The sequence below is a fragment of the Cervus elaphus genome, chromosome 15, assembly GCF_910594005.1.
Source record: "Cervus elaphus chromosome 15, mCerEla1.1, whole genome shotgun sequence".
NCBI classification, from domain to species: domain Eukaryota; kingdom Metazoa; phylum Chordata; class Mammalia; order Artiodactyla; family Cervidae; genus Cervus; species Cervus elaphus.
In genome coordinates this window covers 68,689,720-68,708,086 of record NC_057829.1, presented here as the reverse complement: position 1 = coordinate 68,708,086, position 18,367 = coordinate 68,689,720, and the positions used below count along the sequence as shown (strand labels likewise).

General features: G+C 41.1%; 1 protein-coding gene across 1 annotated transcript in view; it reads right to left on the bottom strand.

The window, feature by feature from the left end:
* SORCS3 (sortilin related VPS10 domain containing receptor 3) overlaps positions 1-18,367 on the bottom strand; it is a 619,852-nt gene that overhangs the window by 154,727 nt on the left and 446,758 nt on the right. Inside the window, exons 6-7 of the mRNA XM_043926232.1 lie at positions 16,554-16,618; positions 1,318-1,436 (exon numbers count right to left, since the gene is read on the bottom strand). Of these exons, the coding sequence (XP_043782167.1) occupies positions 1,318-1,436; positions 16,554-16,618 (184 nt within the window). The remainder of the gene's footprint in view (positions 1-1,317; positions 1,437-16,553; positions 16,619-18,367) is intronic.

The following is an 18,367-nucleotide window of genomic DNA, read 5'->3' as shown; positions in this document are numbered from 1 at the left end:
GAGTCAATCAATAAAACAAGTAGTCATTGAGCATCCTTGATTTGCAAAGACATCTTGTTAGGGTGAAGGTTCAGTGTAAAATGTGTGTATAAAACATTGTCCCTATTCTCAGCGAGTGCAAAACACAATTTGGAAATAGACAACTCCACTAAGACTTAAGTAACAATGCCTAATAACCTATGTGCTAGAGGAACAGCAGATGATAGAAGCTTCAAAATTTCAAGGAAGTCGTACCCAGCTTGGAAATACACAGAAGGTCTCACATAGAAGATAGTCCTGCTATGGACAGAGAGGCCAGGAGTGAGGCAGAGAAAACTTAGAACATGGAGAAACTTTAGGAAACTGTTTCCTAGAGGAAGCAGTCTGGAAAACAAGGGACTGGAGAAAGGTGGAAAGGCGGGGTTGGGAGGAATCAAGTGAAGCGAAGTGGCTCAGTCGTGTCCGACTCTTTGCGACCCCTTGGACTATAGCCCACCAGGCTCCTCCATCCATGAGATTTTCCTGGCAAGAATACTGGAGTGGGTTGCCATTTCCTTCTCCAGGGAGGAATCAAACTTGCCCTCAAATCCAAGTATGATTTATCTCAGTAACATACACACACATACACACACACACACCCCAGTCCATCACTCAGTAGAGCATCTTCTTTTCTTTCCCCTCATTTTTAAATCTATTTTGCATCTCCTTCCAGTGAAACTCAAAATCTAAACCAAGGCTTCCTTTGCCTGCCTAAAAATGTTAGGTACATCCAGTTTTATCTAAGAGTCATAGAGTTCTTGGAGTCAAGAATTTGGGGCTTCACATTTTAAGGGGTGGTAGGCACTGGAAAGGAAGGGGAAGATTTAGTGAGACCTAGATTTTCACAGAAATAAAATCCTAGAGAGGCTTAACTTCTTGGAGATTCTCATTCCCACATTAGACAAGTCACTTTGGATGGAAATAGAATGTGGCTTTGATAAATTACTTATCTCATCTCTAATTACTCATTTCTAATAAGACTTGATTCCAAGTAATCTCAAATCCCAGCCCAAGTCCAGGTCATTTCAACACCCCATTGATAGAATAAAACAGCAATTCCACTAAAGGATTCAGAGGGCCACTAAAGTTCCCTGTAAACAATAATGACCCATAACACCTTCATCTTTCCCCAGAAGTCTGGGGTTTCCCCAGGGGACTGGGTACCCAAAGCAAAGAAGGGACAGCACCCCAGCTCCACATCTTCACAGCCTCTGGGAAGCCATCCTCATAATTCCTAGTGAGCAGTTTGACTTCACCCATGCATCTTCCCTCTACCAGTGACGGTACATCTGGACTCACCTGAATGAATATATATTCATCCTGGACCACCAGGGAACTGATGTCAATGGAGCGGGCAAAAGGCCCACTCCGAGTAGTCTCGGCACATTCCTGGATCCTGCAGGTGAGGTAGTGAGCATCTGAAAGGGGAGGGAAGAGCGACACTTAGACACAGGGGAAAATGGTCAGCAAAGCTCTCAGCACACAGAGCTTTACCTCCTGGGAACAGTGATGCAATTTAAAACAACCATGATATTGCATTTTCTTGTCCACAGAACTTGTAATAATATTTTTAAAAAGAATATCTAGTTCAGGTAAGGGAGCAGGAAAGAGTTAATTTTATATCCTACCAGTTAAAGAGAAATTGGTACAGATTTCTGGAGGAACAAATTTGCAATATCTATCAGAATTTTAAATGTACATATCTTGTACCAATAATTCTAACTCAAGTGATGTTTTCTAGAGAAATGCTTATAGATATCTTCACAGAGGCAATGGCAAAAATGTTCATTGTGGCATTATTCACAGCAATGGAAAACCAGAAACCATGGCTAAATGTCCATGAACTAAGAAACATTTAAATAATCAAAGGTACAGATGTAACAAAGCACCATACTGTGAATAAAAGAGACTTCCTAGATGGTGCTGTGGTAAAGAATCCACCTGCAATGTAGGAGACACAGGTGACGCAGGTTCGATCCTTTGGTCAGAAAGATCCCCTGGAGGACGATATGGCAACCCACTCCAGTATTCTTGCCTGGAGAATCCCATGAACAAAGGAGCCTGGCGGGCTACAGTCCATGGAGTTGCAAAGAGTCAGACACAACTGAAGCGACTGAGCATGCATGAGCACCCACAGCATGATCCAATTAATGAAAAAAAAAATCAAATAAAGATGTCTTTATAAATATAGGTTTGTGCCATAACTGCATAGAAATAAAATGTTTTTAAAGAATACCTACACAAATGAGCTATGATTAATTCTGGGGAAAGGAATCGGCTTAACGAGACAGAGTTGAAGTGGGGCCTTTCCTTTTTATTTTATACACATCTTTATTTTGTCTACAATAAAAATATATTTACTTATTATATAATTACTTGTAAAATCTTCTAAAGACCTAGCAGCTGAACCTTCCTCAATCAACCCCTGAAATCTATGCACTGAATGAGGAATCCAACAGTCTACAGGTGTGTTTCTATAAAGAAACCTCTGCATGCACTTGCTTTAAAAATAAATGGGTCAAAGTAAAAAGTAAAGATCACTTTAGGATTAAAAGCAGAGAACTCTTTATTATTGCCTAAAATGACATGCATTACTACATACATCTAATGCACTTGCCCACTTAAATATGTGCGCAGGTGTGTGTGAGTACTGGAGGCGACATTGGAAGGAGTGGTAAGCAGCAGAGATAAATGAGGGCAAAACTTTAAATGAGCAAAAATTTATAATAACTGAGTTTATAACAAGGGTACTTTAAACTATCCATAATTCTTGTCCTTTAATTAAGTGATTGATGGAATGATCCAGCAAGTACTTCTTGTGTGTATATAACGTAGTGGATATTATTTTTAAAGCACCAGGGATATGGCAGTGAATGAGGCAGAGATTTTCTATTCTGAAAGGCCCTGCTGTCTAAGAAGGGGTTCACACATATCTGTAGCTAGCTATTACACACATTTATTAATGAACACAATGCTAATTTAACAAAGAAACGTGTTTTGGTAGGAAATGAATTCATTACGTGTGATAGCCCTACTTTTCAAATGTCTATATCAGGGCAAAGTCAATTTGCTTTGGTATCCTAAACCCAGACACATCAAACACTGAGTTCATTCTCTCCATCAGCAGTCTCATCATCTGCCCAGCAGCTCAAGCCTCTTCACTTTTCTTTCTTCCACATGACATGCAACCCAGCTGGTCCAAACCTCGAATTCTGTCCCTAAAGTGCTTCCAGAATCTCTCTTCTTCTATCCACGACCCTTGCCACTTGCCTCAACAAGCCCTTCCCATCTGGGTTGCTTGCTGTATCCATTTCACAACTGCTACTCAGGTGCAGGATGGATTGGAAACTGGGTGAACCTGAGGAAAGGAGCCAGCATCGTCTCTCAACCCTAACCTCAGCTAATCCCTCCTGGGTCAAAAGCCAGCAACAGTTCTGACTGACAGGGGACAAGGCCCAGATATTTTTCTGTGAAACAGAAGGTCTTTTACAACTAGCCTATCGAAATCAAATGTCTAAGGGGCCAGGCGAATAACATAAGAGGAAACTGAGTTGGGGAAAGATGATGAATGACACCCGGCACCTGGCCCCAGTGTCTGGGATCACTGCGGAACAGCTGGGACTATAGTAACATGACCAACACTTGCCTCTTTATGGGGGAGCTGCTTCTCTGCATCAGTCATCACTGAGATGCAGGAATAAGATGTTCTGAGTTTCTACATAAAGGTAAAGGTCCCAACTTTTTAAGCGTGAAATTTCCTAATGTTTAAAAAATTGACAGCTAATTTAAATTTAAAATATGATACAGGCCAAACAGTACAAGGCCAAACAAAGCAAACCTACAGCCCAAACAAGCCCAGGAGACATTCATTGTGCATCTTGATTCTGTGATTTGGTCCCTCCCTACCCTCTAGAGAAAAGACAGCGCCCCATCCCCCTACGCCTGAATCATTAGCAGGACCAGCTTGCTTCCTATTCCCTGAGTGCAGCCTGCAGCCCTCTTCCTCTTTGTCTCTGTCCGCACAGAAAGCCAAGAGTGGCCTGGCTTTGCACGTCTGGCTGGGAGGACAGGGAAGGCAAGAAGCCCAGGTTACCATTTGGAGCACATGGCCTGTCCACCAGGAATATTCTTGGCCCCACACTGCCTGAGTAATTTGTTCCTAAAGCACTAAAACCCAGCGAAACGCTGTAAATACATGTAAAGAAACCACAAGTGTTGACATGACAACCCGCTTCTTTCTTGCCAGCAAGCGACCTGGAAAGCTCCTTATACCAGTAATCAAAGGTGTGCACAGGAGGACATCTGTTTATCCCTCCCATGGGCTCATTTCCTCCCTGTCTATTTATTATTTACTCCTACACTTGGACACTTTGAAAAAAGATTCAGGTGTATTCGAGGCCACCCTGAACAAAACCAAAACCTACCTAAACCTTGGCCCCTGGTAGGTGAGCTATTCTGCCAAACTTGTCCTATTTGCTAGCACCCACCCTGCTCGCCACTGCCCAGCATGGAACCAAAGGTCCAATTCAACAGGAAAGCGGCACTAAAATGAGTTTTAAAAGTCAGGGCCCTTGTAGTCTTTGGTCAGACTCATATTTGAGAAGCCTCAATACTTTTATTTTCCAAAACAAAGAGACACAATAATAAGTGTTACTGCACCCGCTGCCTGGGGAGAACCAAAGTGGGGGGCTTGGGGAGAGGAATGAGTCAGGCAGGCCAGGCTACCAGGTGGAAATGACTGGAGGCCACAGCAGATTATGGGTGTCGTATGGTGAGCAGGAGTCACCACTTGGCTCAAGCCTCTAATTTGCCAAAAGTCTTAAACTTGGACTTGGGACATTATCTCCAAACGAGGCTGAATAAAGATTCTATGATGAAACTGAAAGCAGATATTTATCATATAACTTGAGATCCCCAAATAGGCTTCTAATGACTATGACACCTTTTTAAAAAAATTTATTCATTTATTTTATTTTTGGCTGGACTGGTCTTCGTTTCGACATGCAGGCTTTCTCTAGTTGTGGTGTGAGGGCTTCTTATTGCAGTGGCTTCTCTTATTGTAGAGCACAGGCTCTAGGGAGTGCAGCTTCAACAGTTGTGGCTCTCCAGCTCGCGAGGACAGGCTCAGTAGAAGGGCTTAGTTGCCCATTGGCATGTGGAATCTTCCTGGACCACCCCACCCCTGCATTGGCAGGAAGATTCTTTACCACTGGAACACCAGGGAAGTCCCATGCCTGTGGCACTTTTGTATGTTTTAATAATACAAGATGCCCGATAAAAAGGAAGTTCAGATCTCTCAAGGATATTGTGGTGTGAGAGAAAGGCCTCTGAAGGTAGAAAGTTGTTGTTAAGTTGCTCAGTCATGTCTGACACTTTGCAACCACATGGACTGCAACACGCCAGGCTTCCCTGTCCTTCACCAACTACAGGAGCTTGCTCAAACTCATGTCCACTGAGTCAGTGATACCATCCAACCATTTAACTGTCCACTTCTTCTCCTGCCTTCAGTCTTTCCCAGCATCAGGGTCTTTTCTAATGAGTTGGCTCTTTGAGTTAGGTGGCCAAAGTATTGGAGTTTCAGCTTCAGCATCAGTCCTCTCAATGAATATTCAGGACCGATTTCCTGTAGTATTGATGGGTTTGATCTCCTTGCAGGGCAAGGGACTCTCAAGAGTCTTCTCTAACACCACAGTTCAAAAGCATCAATTCTTCAGCATTCAGCCTTCTTTATGGTCCAACTCTCACATCCAAACATGGCTACTGGGAAAACCATAGCTTTGACTAGACGGACCTTTGTTGGCAAAGTAATATCTCTGCTTTTTAACATGCTATAAGGAAAAGTGTGAAATTCAAATCCTGAACTTGCTACTTGCTGATTATCCTTGGTTAAGCAGTAGTACCACTTTTCAGCTGTGAAGTGCAAACAAGCTAGTATTTGTCTCTCAGAACTGTCATCAGGATTAAATAAGATTAGGCATGAAATATGCTTGGTACATAGCATATTAAAAGCATACATTTTAAAAGATCAAAAAAAAATTAGTTCTTTTTTTATTATGAAGAGAGAAAAAAGGGGATTTAACACTCAGTATCCTTCATACATTCAATTAATAGCAAGTAATGTTCTGCTTTATTGTGGAGAATCAGAAGACCATGATAGCACAAGTCCTACTAGTAAAGTCATACTCTGGATTGACATTACTGTTCATTTCCTCTAAATGCTATAGGTGTTCAGACAAGAAAAAGCATGCCTGAGCTGGAATAATCAAGGAGGACTTGAAAAAGGAGAGAGTGCTTGTGTTTACCCTGGATGGAGAAGTGTTCTATGAGAGAAGGGAATTTTTAAGAAAGAGAGTAAAAACTGTATGTGGATGTTGAGGTAGGGAAAGCCCTTGGAAGGTATTATATAATTACATTATAACTGGTGGACATTGATAAATCCTGCATATTGTCACCATACTTATTTAACTTATTCACAGAGTACATCATGAGAAACACTGGGCTGGAGGAAGCACAAGCTACAATCAAGATTGCTGGGAGAAATATCAATAACCTAAGATATGCAGATGATACCACCCTTATAGCAGAAAGTGAAGAAGAACTAAGGAGTCTCTTGATGAATGTGAAAGAGGAGAGTGAAAAAGTTGGCTTAAAGCTCAACATTCAGAAAACTAAGACCATGGCATCTGGTCCTATCACTTCATGGCAAATAGATGGGGAAACAGTGGAAACAGTGGCTGGCTTTATTTTTCTGAGCTCCAAAATCATTGCAGATGGTGACTGCAGCCATGAAATTAAAAGATGCTTATTCCTTGGAAGGAAAGTTATGACCAACCTAGATAGCATATTAAAAAGCAGAGACATTACTTTGCCAACAAAGTAATCTAGTCAAGGCTATGGTTTTTCCAGTGGTCATGTATGGATGTGAGAGTTGGACTATAAAGAAAGTTGAGCACAGAAGAATTGATGCTTTTGAACTGTGGTGTTGGAGAAGACTCTTGAGAGTCCCTTGGACTGCAAGGAGATCCAACCAGTCCATCCTAAAGGAGATCAGTCCTGGGCGTTCATTGGAAGGACTGATGTTGAAGCTGAAACTCCAATACTTTGGCCACCTGATGCAAAGTGCTGACTCATTGGAAAAGACCCTGATGCTGGGAAAGACCGAGGGCAGGAGGAGAAGGGGACGACAGGATGAGATGGTTGGATGGCATCACCAACTGAATGGACATGGGTTTGGGTGGACTCCAGGAGTTGGTGATGGACAGGGAGGCCAGGCGTGCTGTGGTTTATGGGGTCACAAAGAGTCAGACACAACTGTTCAACTGAACTGAACTGAACTGAACTGAACTGGTAAATCCTTATTTTTGAACTTAAAACCAGAAAGACTAGACTAAATGAAATTCTCATTTGGTTACTTACTCTTGTGGTAAAACCTGAGAGGGATTTCCCAAATGAGTGAGAGTCACATAATCTTCACGATTGGTGTATTTCTAAATACCAAATGCTGTTCTAAAGTATTTCTAAGATTTGGTACAGTCACTCCTCTACTTACAAAAACTAAAAGTTGAAGGCTTTGTTCCTTACACTGGGAATAGAGATCTGCTTCATAACTTTATTGACTAGCTGTAAGGTGGTACCATCACACCACTGTGCCAGCCTCATGCCTCCCCATCTTGCAGATGGTGGACCAAGAGTCTCATTTGGTGAGAAGGGGTGACTTTAGACTCACTGATTCATTTCTTTTGTATTTAGTCACAGTGTATAGAGAAGGTGTAGCATCAGACACTCCCCTGAGTTTCCAGAAACCTGAGAATATAAGTCTGATTCTTGCCCTCAGAGGAATCCCAGACCAGTGACAGAGATGGAATATTTACACATGTGAACATGCCTTGGGATCTGTGCTACATAGAGGTTAATCAGAGAACTTAGGAATTCTGAAAGAGGATGAAGAAGATACCCCAGCATCCTTAGTCTTCCCAATATGCCACATCTCCACCAGGAGTTTTGTAAGGCAAGTTTCTCATCCATCTACATCAATGAGTTTCACGGTGAAGTCCAGCATTTCTCACTGTGTCAAACCTTTCCAAAAGAATCACCTCCTTAGAAGCCTGGAGTAAAGTCTTGCCATCTTTGCTTCTCTCCTAGCACTGACTTTATAAAGCTTCAGTAAATGCAAAATACCAAAAAATGCTCAAACTACCACACAATTGCACTCATCTCACACGCTAGTAAAGTAATGCTCAAAATTCTCCAAGCCAGGCTTCAACAGTACGTGTTCCGTGAACTGCAAGATGTTCAAGCTGGATTTAGAAAAGGCAAAGGAGCCAGAGGTCAAATTGCCGACATCCATTGGATAACCGAAAAAGCAAGAGAATTCCAGAAAAAACATCTACTTCTGCTTTATTTACTATGCCAAAGCCTTTGACTGTGTGGACCACAACAAACTCTGGAAAATTTTAAAAGAGATGGGAATACCAGACTACCGGACCTGCCTCTTGAGAAAACTGTATGCAGATCAGGAAGCAACAGTTAGAACTGGACATGGAACAACAGACTGGTTCCAAATAGGGAAAGGAGTACATCAAGGCTGGATATATATTGTCACCCTGTTTATTTAACTTATATGCAGAGTACGTCATGAGAAACACTGGGCTGGATGAAGCACAAGCTAGAATCAAGATTGCCGGGAGAAATATCAATAACCTCTGATATGCAGATGACACCACACTTGTGGCAGATTGTGAAGAAGAACTAAAGAGCCACTTGATGAAAGTTAAAGAGGATAGTGAAAAAGTTGGCTTAAAACTCAACATTCTGAAAACTAAGATCATGGCATCTGGTCCCATCACTTCATAGCTAATAGATGGGGAAACAGTGGAAACAGTGACAGACTTTGTTTTGGGGGGGCTTCAAAATCACTGCAGATGGTGACTGCAACCATGAAATTCAAAGACACTTGCTCCTTGGAAGGAAAGTTATGACCAACCTAGACAGCATATTAAGAAACAGAGACATGACTTTGCCAACAAAGGTTCGTCTAGTCAAAGCTATGGTTTTTCCAGTGATCATGTATGGATGTGAGAGTTGGACCGTAAAGAAAGTTGAGCACCAAAGAATTGATGGTTTTGAACTGTGGTGTTGGAGAAGACTCTTGAGAGTCCCCTGGACTGCAAGGAGATCCAACCAGTCCATCCTAAAGGAGGTCAGTCCCAAGTGTTCATTGGAAGGACTGATGCTGAAGCTGAAACTCCAATACTTTGGCCACCTGATGTGAAGAACTCACTGGAAAAGACCCTGATGCTGGGAAAGATTGAAGGCAGGAGGAGAAGGGGAAGACAGAGAATGAGATAGTTGGATGACATCACTGACTCAATGGACATGAGTTTGAGCAAGCTCTGGGACGTGGTGAAGGACAGGGAAGCCTGGTGTGCTGCAGTCCATGAGGTCTCAAAGAGCTGGACACGACTGAGTGACTGAACTGAACTGAACTGCAATGCAAGTTAAGCTGAACTGAATTACATTACATTTTTGCTACCTTCAGATTTATGAGTATATTTTACTTTTAAGAGTATTAAATATTCAAACAATCCTAAATGTCATGCCTCCTGCCATCTCAGAGAGAAAAACAAAAAACAAAAAACTTCCCATGATTCTCTCAACTTCCATCACTTTGGGTATACACATATTGTCAAAATTTTAAAAAGTGAATTAAAATTGTGAACAAAAAATAAATTCTGCTCTTCAGGTCTTTTCTTAGAGAAATACTCAGGAGCTATTTATTTTAAATAACAGCATTAACTCTCAAATGCCAATATGTGAAATGGAGCAGATTCCAAGAAACTCTGAAAAGTTACTTAGCTTCCAAAAGCCTCCCTTTTCTTGCCTGGGGAGTGGGACTAACCTATTTGTAGGCATAGTGCAAAACAACAGAGACTGACATTATCGAAAAAATACCCAATACAGCACCCGAGACAAGGTAGGTACTACAAAACAGCAAGAAAAGAAAAGAGAGCTACCATTCCTTCCTATTGTGCTTATGGATTCAGAGTTTTGGTGAAACTTTTTAGTACCCACAGGAAAATTGTAGTGTCTTTTCCTTCCTATGGCATGGGGGTAATCTCACAGAGTTATAGACATTTAGAAATCATAGCAATTCTAAATGCCTTAGGATTCCTAATGCTCCATCCAAGGCTCTTTCTGCTCCACCCACTAAATACACTGGTTGTGAATATGATGACTAGGGGGTAACAATGATGATGACAGTAAGTAACATTTTGAGCCCTCACTCTGTTGTCTGGCTCTATAAAAAAAATATGTGTTAAACTGATTATTACAGGAACGTAAGAGCCATGCAGGAATTATTGCAACCCAGATAAGAAGTTACAATTATCATCATTCTTTTTCATAGATGAGGGATCTTAAGCAATGACTAAGTAAATGTACCTGAATTCCATGGCTCTAGAAGGTGACAGAGCTGGGATTTGCACCCAGGTGATTGGACACCAGAACCAGTAATCCTAACCATTGTGTATTTAAACTGTGAAAAGAAAACCAGGCTGAGAATCAGACCAGAATCCACATTCTGGTTCTTTCCCTGTCACGAACTATCCACGTGTGACCTTGGGCCAATTGTTACATATCTTGGTGCTTTTTGGAAAGTGATACAATTTGAAAACTTCAAATCCAGTCCAACTATTTTTTTTTAATTCTGAGATTCTTTATCAAGTGAAAGTGAAAGCCAATTAGTCGTGTCCAATTTTTTGCAACCCCATGGACTATACACTCCATGGAATTCTCCAGGCCCAAATACTGGAGTGGGTAGCCTTTCCCTTCTCCAGGGGAATCTTCCCAACCCAGGGATCAAATCCAGTTTCTCTCGCATTGCAGGCGGATTCTTTAAGGCAAAATTATTTGCCTTACTAATGACTGCCTGAGTGCTCTGTTAAGTTGTAGTGGGTTTAATCTTGGCTTAGTGAGAAGGTACAGTAACTCATGAAGTGTTGATAATGCTTCCAAGACAAGGAATGGTACTACACATGCTATGGGTTTTTATTCTAGAAATGTGAAGTCTAGACATTTAAAAACCCTTTGCTCATGTACAGGTGCACTTATTTCAGAGTCCTACAAGGCACACATATAGCTTATGCTTGAGAATTTCCAATGAAGAGAAACTCACTACTTCACAAAACAGTCAGCATCATTTTGGGGTTGGCTTAATGGTTAAATGTTTGTTCACTGAATTGAAATCTGCTCATTGTAAATTTTACTCCACATAAGAACCTTGTTAGACAATTGATGAAAAAATGATACCAAAAAATATCCCTTATATTTGTGTTTTCAAACATGTGAAATACTGTAAGATCACAAAAAGGTTAGAAAAGCTTGTGCAAGGTCAAACAGACTCTAACTGACAGGGTTAATTCCCCAACTTAACTCTTAGTGAAAGTCACTCAGTCATGTCTGACTCTTTGTAATCCCATGGATTACACAGTCCATGGAATTCTCTAGGCCAGAGTACTGGAGTGGGTAGTTGTTCCCTCCTCCAGGGGATCTTCCCAACCCAAGGATCGAACCCAGGTCTCCCGCATTGCAGGCAGATTCTTTACCAGCTGAGCCACCAGGGAAGCCCTAACTCTTAGCACACCACATTAACAATCTATTGACACTCAGTTGTCTCTTGGATGGAGAATGTGTATGTGACTGAGTAAGTGAGTGAAGGAGAAAGAAAGAGAAGGAGAACATGAATAGAAGTATTCACAGGGGACATTGATGACATTCAGAGAGAGATGATTTCCAGAAGAGAATGGGAGAAAAAGCCATTTGAATCTTTAATCTCACAGCAGAAAAATGTTTCACACTGTTATTAACCAAATTGATTGGCTTTGCCCTATTTAAACTGTGCCAAGCCAAGAGAGAATTCATCGGTTTTAGTTTAATCTGGAAATCTGACTGCCAAAGAGGAGGACCAGGACTGGGGAAGGAAGAGTGGAGATCCTTACAGCAAAAAAAGAAAAGGGGCCTATTCATGTTGGATTTATTCCAGAGTGCGGGGGCCAAGTTTAGAAACAGGATTGTCAGTGCCACACCACGGCACTGAAGAGCCGCATGCCCTGAGGACACACCTGCAGTCCCTTCATTCCAGGGCAGTGCTGTCCAATGGACACAGGCGGAGACGCTGTGGTGTGCTCGGTCACTTCTGCTGTGCTGCTCTGCAGGTGCTACAGAGCAGAGTACTTCCCGACCCCAGTACCAAGGCTCCTTCTCCAGGCTTCTTGAGGACAACTGTCCCTGGGCTGTGACTTCAGTACCGTGCAAGGTACAGGAGCCACACAGCAGTGTTCCTGAATCACGTTGGGAGTGTGCGCTTCATTATATGGAGACTCCCAGGTCCTGTATCAAACCCTCTAAACCAAAACCTCTGGGGGGACCCCAGGAATCTGCAATGAAAACTGCTCACCAGAGGATGGTCATGAATGCTACCTGTTGAGCAAAATGGCCATGTGAATGGAGATGCAAGAAGATGAAGAGAAATAGAATTCACTGCTTGAGATCCCTTTGACTATAATTTTCAAAATAGCAATTGGCAAATGTATAACATAGGGTTAAGGGTCTGAAACAGGCTGATTAATGAATAGACTTTACAATATGCCAAAAGAAGTGGAATAGTGAAGGAAAGTCTGAGGAATAAAAAAAATAATTATCTAAGATCCACTATTTTGCCTGATTTAAGATTCTTAGAGAAATTATTATTCTTTTAAATACATGAATTACAAAAGGACTCAAGGGATCTAGGTATTATTTAATATACAAACACAAATAGTTGTGTTTATTTGTCACCTTTATGTTTTCCTTGGTAAATGTTCTGTTCAACCCTTTTCCTATTTTTTAATGGGTTGTTTCTTACTCCTATGTTTTAGAAGTTCTTTATGTGCTCTGGGTAGAAGCCCTCTGTTAGTTATACAACCTACAGATAATTTCTCCCACTGTCTTCACTATGTCTCCTGAAGAACAATTTTTTTAAAATTTTGATGAAGTCTAATTTATCAATCTTTTATCAATTTTGCTCTTGGTGTCAATCTAAGGTCAAAAAGATTTTCTCCTCTATTTTCTTCCAAAAGCTTTATAATTTTATACTCTATATTTAGAAATATGATCCATTTTGAGTTAGATTTTGTGTAAGTTGTAAATCACAGGTAAAGGTTTGTTTTTCCCATATGGTTGCCCAAACTTTTCCAAAGCCATTCATTAAAAATTATCATCCTCTCTCCACTGAATGTTTTGTATCCTATAACCCTGCTTTCCATATTTGTTCTAGAAGCTTTTTCCCCCCAGATTCCTTGTGATATTCTACAAAGAGAATCATGTCAATGAGAATAACAACAGTTCAGTTTTTTCCTTTGTAATCTATATGAATTACATTTCATTTTCCTACTTTTCATGCACTGACTGGACTTTCAGCATAATATTGAAAAGAGGAGTTAACAGTAAACATCCCTGACTTTTTCCTACACTTATGAAGGGAAGCATTCAACATCTCATTATTAAATATGATGTTAGCATTGGATATTTCATAGTTGATCTTTATTAGAAGTTCTCTTTCATTTGTAGTGTGTTGAGAGTTTTGTGTTCATGTTTTTATTCTATCACTAGGCTACCCATGTGAATTTGGTGAAATTCAAGTCTAAGGCAAATTCAAGTTTAAATTACCACATCGGGGTGAGGGGGAAGGAAATAAAATATATTTTGTGCCATGTTGCAATGATCAAAAAGATAGAGATGTATGTGTATGCATGAGTGTGTAAAAAAGCATTCACCACACATCAAAGAAGAAAGAAATCATGCATTTCATTAGCGTATGCAAAATAAAACATCCCCAGTTCAGCTCAGTCTTATGTGCACTTTCTAAATAAAGGGGTGGTTAGAGTCAATTCACTGGGTTGAAATAAAGATTCTTGGAACTGTTGAAAAATTGATTTTATAAAACCTAAAAAATCACACAGAATTAATATATACTATATATACTTTAACATAAGTGTGGCACATGACATTTATCCCTGTTTATATTTCTGTCTGCTGAGAAATGGAATGTTTCCTGCTATATCAATACACAACGATTTCACATTATCAGCAATTCCGACCCTCCGAATGTGAATTCCTGAGCCCTAAAAGTACTTAGGATGGAGGAGAATACCTGTGATCTGGCAGGCACCAGGCTGCAGCCACTCCCTATGGTGAGCACTGAGGAACTCAGGATGTGAAAAACACAGGATACTGGCCCCAGATATGAAAGGAATGATTTCAGTGAGCCCAGACTCTTGCATCTTCCCATATGAAGAAAAGTGCTATATTCTTTAATTTGGAATATCTGGCTTTTCTTTAATTCACAAAATACTTCTGATGTTCAGACTACCTGCCCTCTGCTGCAAAATTCTATATAACCTGACTACTCCACCCACCTCCTCAGATCAGCTCTCTTAGGGTTATTTGAGATGCTGTCTCCCAGGCTTGAAGTCCCAAAAATTTCCACTGAATAAAACATAACTCTCAACTTTAGGTTGTGACTATTTTTTAAGTCGACTCTGCTTTTTTCAACTTTTGACAATAGGCCAGGAACTTTTCTATGTTTTGCATTTTTAATCTTACAAAATTTCACTGCAATCCTGCACTATAGGCCTTATTCTAATAAGTTCAGAATTCTTGAACTTTCAGAAAATAAGTTTAAGCTTAATGTAAGAAATTACTTTTTTAAAAAAGGGAGTTGCCCATCAACAGAAAAGGATATGTGTTAAGCCTGAGCTCATGGAAACTGAGGACACACTAGAAGAGGTTGCTGGAGAAGGGATTACTGTATCAGGTAGAAGGTCACTCAGGCAGATACCACAGATCACATATACGGCTTAAAAAGGCTGACATGCAATCAAGGCCAGGGCTGGGTTTGTCCTGAAAACTGGTCTGTGGTTCATCTTCTGAGAGCTGCTGTCTTCTTCCCTCTGGCTCCTCTACTACACCCCTTCAAATCCCTCCATCTCATCCTTCCTCCAGTGTTCCCGTTTTGTTTTGTTTTTTTGTTATTGTTTTTTTCTCCTCAGCCGTAAGAGTAATTTAGAATTCAGGTTTCACCACACTTATGATCACTGAATTTGAATATGTGGCATTATCTCCCTAAATCTTAAATAGTTCTTCTGTTAAAAAAAAAAATGTACAAAGAGTGTGGGTCATCCCTCTCTCTTGGATGCTTCAGAGACTTACATTTATTCAAGAATCAAAAAAGAAAAAGGAAGAAAGGAAGGCAGGAAGGAAGGAATTCAGTAGACTGACAGGCATAGAGTAACATGTCAATTGCCTTCTAACTCTTTTAAAAATAAAAGTAAAGCAAATAAAATATATTCCCCAAAGTACATGTTTCTATCATACATCTGTGTTTGGCCTCAAACGCAGTAGATTTCCCAATGACACAGCTCATGTGGCTTCTTTACTTAATGTATCCTGAATGATACCCTAATGTCAGCATACAGGCCAAACACAATCTCCTTATGTTTGTACATTCAACCCATAACCCTGAGGTGAGCAGGGCAAGGATGAATGCCCCCACATAATAGGGAGCCGGAGAACAGAGAGGTTAGGGGATCTCGGTCTCATAGCTAATGGGTGGCAGAATGCAGGGCCTCAACTCACAGTATGGTACTTTGATCTGCTGCACTGGTAGGTCACTGTTATTTTCATGGATTATTTGGGTCTATTTATGACCTAGAATATGCTAATTAGTTTTCATGTATTTTACATATTTCATGTATATCATATATATTCACATATTTAATACATTTTAAGTTAATCTTTTTTTTTATTGGACAGGAAAGGGCCCTATGGATACTTTCAGTTTCAGTTTCAGTTTAGTCTTAAGTTGGTACAAAATGATACTTTATCAGTCAAATTCTGTTTAAGATGCATATTGGTGCATGATGTACAAAGGGGTCACAGGTGTGAAATCCTGGATTCAATTGTTAATTTTCAGGGACAATAGAGGTCTTGCTCAGCATGGTATTTTCCAGGGCTGAGAAACTTGTCTGGCACACAGTAGGCCATCCCTAAATATTTGCTGAACGGATGAACAAATAGTTTGGCAAATAATTTTTCCAGTTACATTTTTTTTGTAATCTTGACTATGTAAAGGTTTAGTTTTTTTTAAAGCCTGCAGTCCCTGCAATTCACCACATGAATGCAAAATACCACGATGAGCTATGGATATTCCTATTTGAATTACACTGAAGATGCCGGGAAATTACTAACAGGAGCCTCAAAATTCATCACATTAACTCCCATCCCCAGAAAATTCATTCCTGAGAGTTTATTTCAATGAAACGTCTCCCCTGGGACTGAAGGCCTCTCCCCCACTCTAGGAAATAAAGATGGATATGGCGGTAAGGCAGCTCAGTGCTTTTCATCTTCCCAAGTCATTAAAATGCAAATTGGCGGGGGCGGGGCGGAGGAGAGAGGCCTGCAGGCAGAGGCCCCGCCCAGCCTGGGGCCGCAGCACTCACGTCCGTCGGCTGTCCGCACCTCCATGTGCACCAGGTCTGCCTCCTTATCCAATCCGGCCACTGACCTGGGGAGGAAAGGAGAGTCAGAAGCTCCGTGACCACAGGGATAGCAGACAACAGGATGGGGAGGCATTCAGGTTACTACTCAGAACGCTACTTTCTGAAGGAGGCCTGTCTTCTCCATGAGGACCCACAGAACATGGGGACTCGCGGGGCCTGCAGGGTGGTTGCCTCTGGCAGCTGCCGCCTGTAATGGTTACAACTCGTGTCCTGGAGACCTGCCAGGGAGTCAGCAGCTCTCAAAAACACAGAAACAAAAAGAGCACAGAAAATGTACCCCATAGTAAAGCTGGTCTAAACTTCTGTCATTGACCCTCAACCATCTCGCACCTGATTATTTCTATCACTTCCTTTCCACCCGAGGTTCCATATTCCATATCACTTTCTTCTCCCTGGGGAAAGTGGTTAAAACTCCCTTCTGGCTTTTTGCTTCCAGACACTCCTGCCCTCCTGAGTTTGGACCTATCTACTTTTCCTTACCTCTACCTTGTAAACAATAAATATTTGGTAGCAAATATTCAATATCTGGTCTGACAAGGACACAACTCTGGTGGTAGGAATGGGGAACCTTAGAATTCTATGGCCAACAGCCAGAAAAAGGAAGGCTGAGAATCTTTACAATCTAATTCCTGTGGGCCTCCAACCTTCCACATATAGAGCCCAGTCTTGCATGAGATATCCATGTAAGAGTAGGACCCAGAAAGTCAGCTTAGAAAGGCAACATAGACATGAAAACATTCACATACTAAAGACATCTCATAACCCACTCTGTCCAGCAAAATTGGACACTTAGTCTTTCTATTCTTATTTTCAATCTCATTCAAAAATTGGTTTTCTGATTTTTCAGTTCTGAATAGATAAGAGGCAGCAAGTTAGAAAGGAAAAGTCAAATTTAAAACAATGAGAATCAACAGCTGGTACCCAGATAGCAAGACAAATAGAAAACTTATGAAAAACAGACCGAAGAACCCAAAACCCAACCTTCCACACCATAAATCTACTATGCGTCTTCTGGTCCTAAGGCCCTAACTGTTATTATATCACAGTTCACTATCTGACATCTGCGCCAAGAGGCTGCAGGCAGAGAAAACAGGAAGCAGGGGACTAATGACATCAGTTAACTCAGTTTAAGAAAATAGGGCTGCAAATGACCTATGTTAGGAAAAATAAAATGATTTTTGTTAATGATTATTGTGTTGAATGGCTAAACTTCAGTTACTTAAAAAGTTCATTTATGTGGGCTCCCCTGGTGGTCCAGTGGTTGAGAGTCTGCCTGTCAGTGCGGGGAACAGGAGTTCAATCCCACACGCTGCCGGGAAACTAGGCCTGTGCACCACAATGACTGAGCCCCATGCCCTCAGGCCGTGCTCCGCAGCATAAGAAGCCGCTGCAATGAGCAGCCCAAGCACTGCAGCTAGAGAGTAGCCCCACTCACTGCAACTGGAGAAAGCCTGTGCTCAGCTACAGAGAAAGTGCACTTATGTGAAACAGTTCTTTCCCCAAAGAAGCTGAATGAAAGAGGTTTTTACTCTAGTGCTTTATTTTTTGCCTAATGATCATCAATATACTATCTTTTAATTTTTCCTCATCTCATTTGACCTTAAAGCAAAACACTTACAGAGAACAGTTATCATTAGTTATATTTGAGTGGATGGGAAACTGTGACACAGAGGAATGGACATGTATCTAAGATGACACAGGAAGGAGGCCAGAACTAGACAGACTGACTGACTTAGTTCTCCATCGAGAGCAGC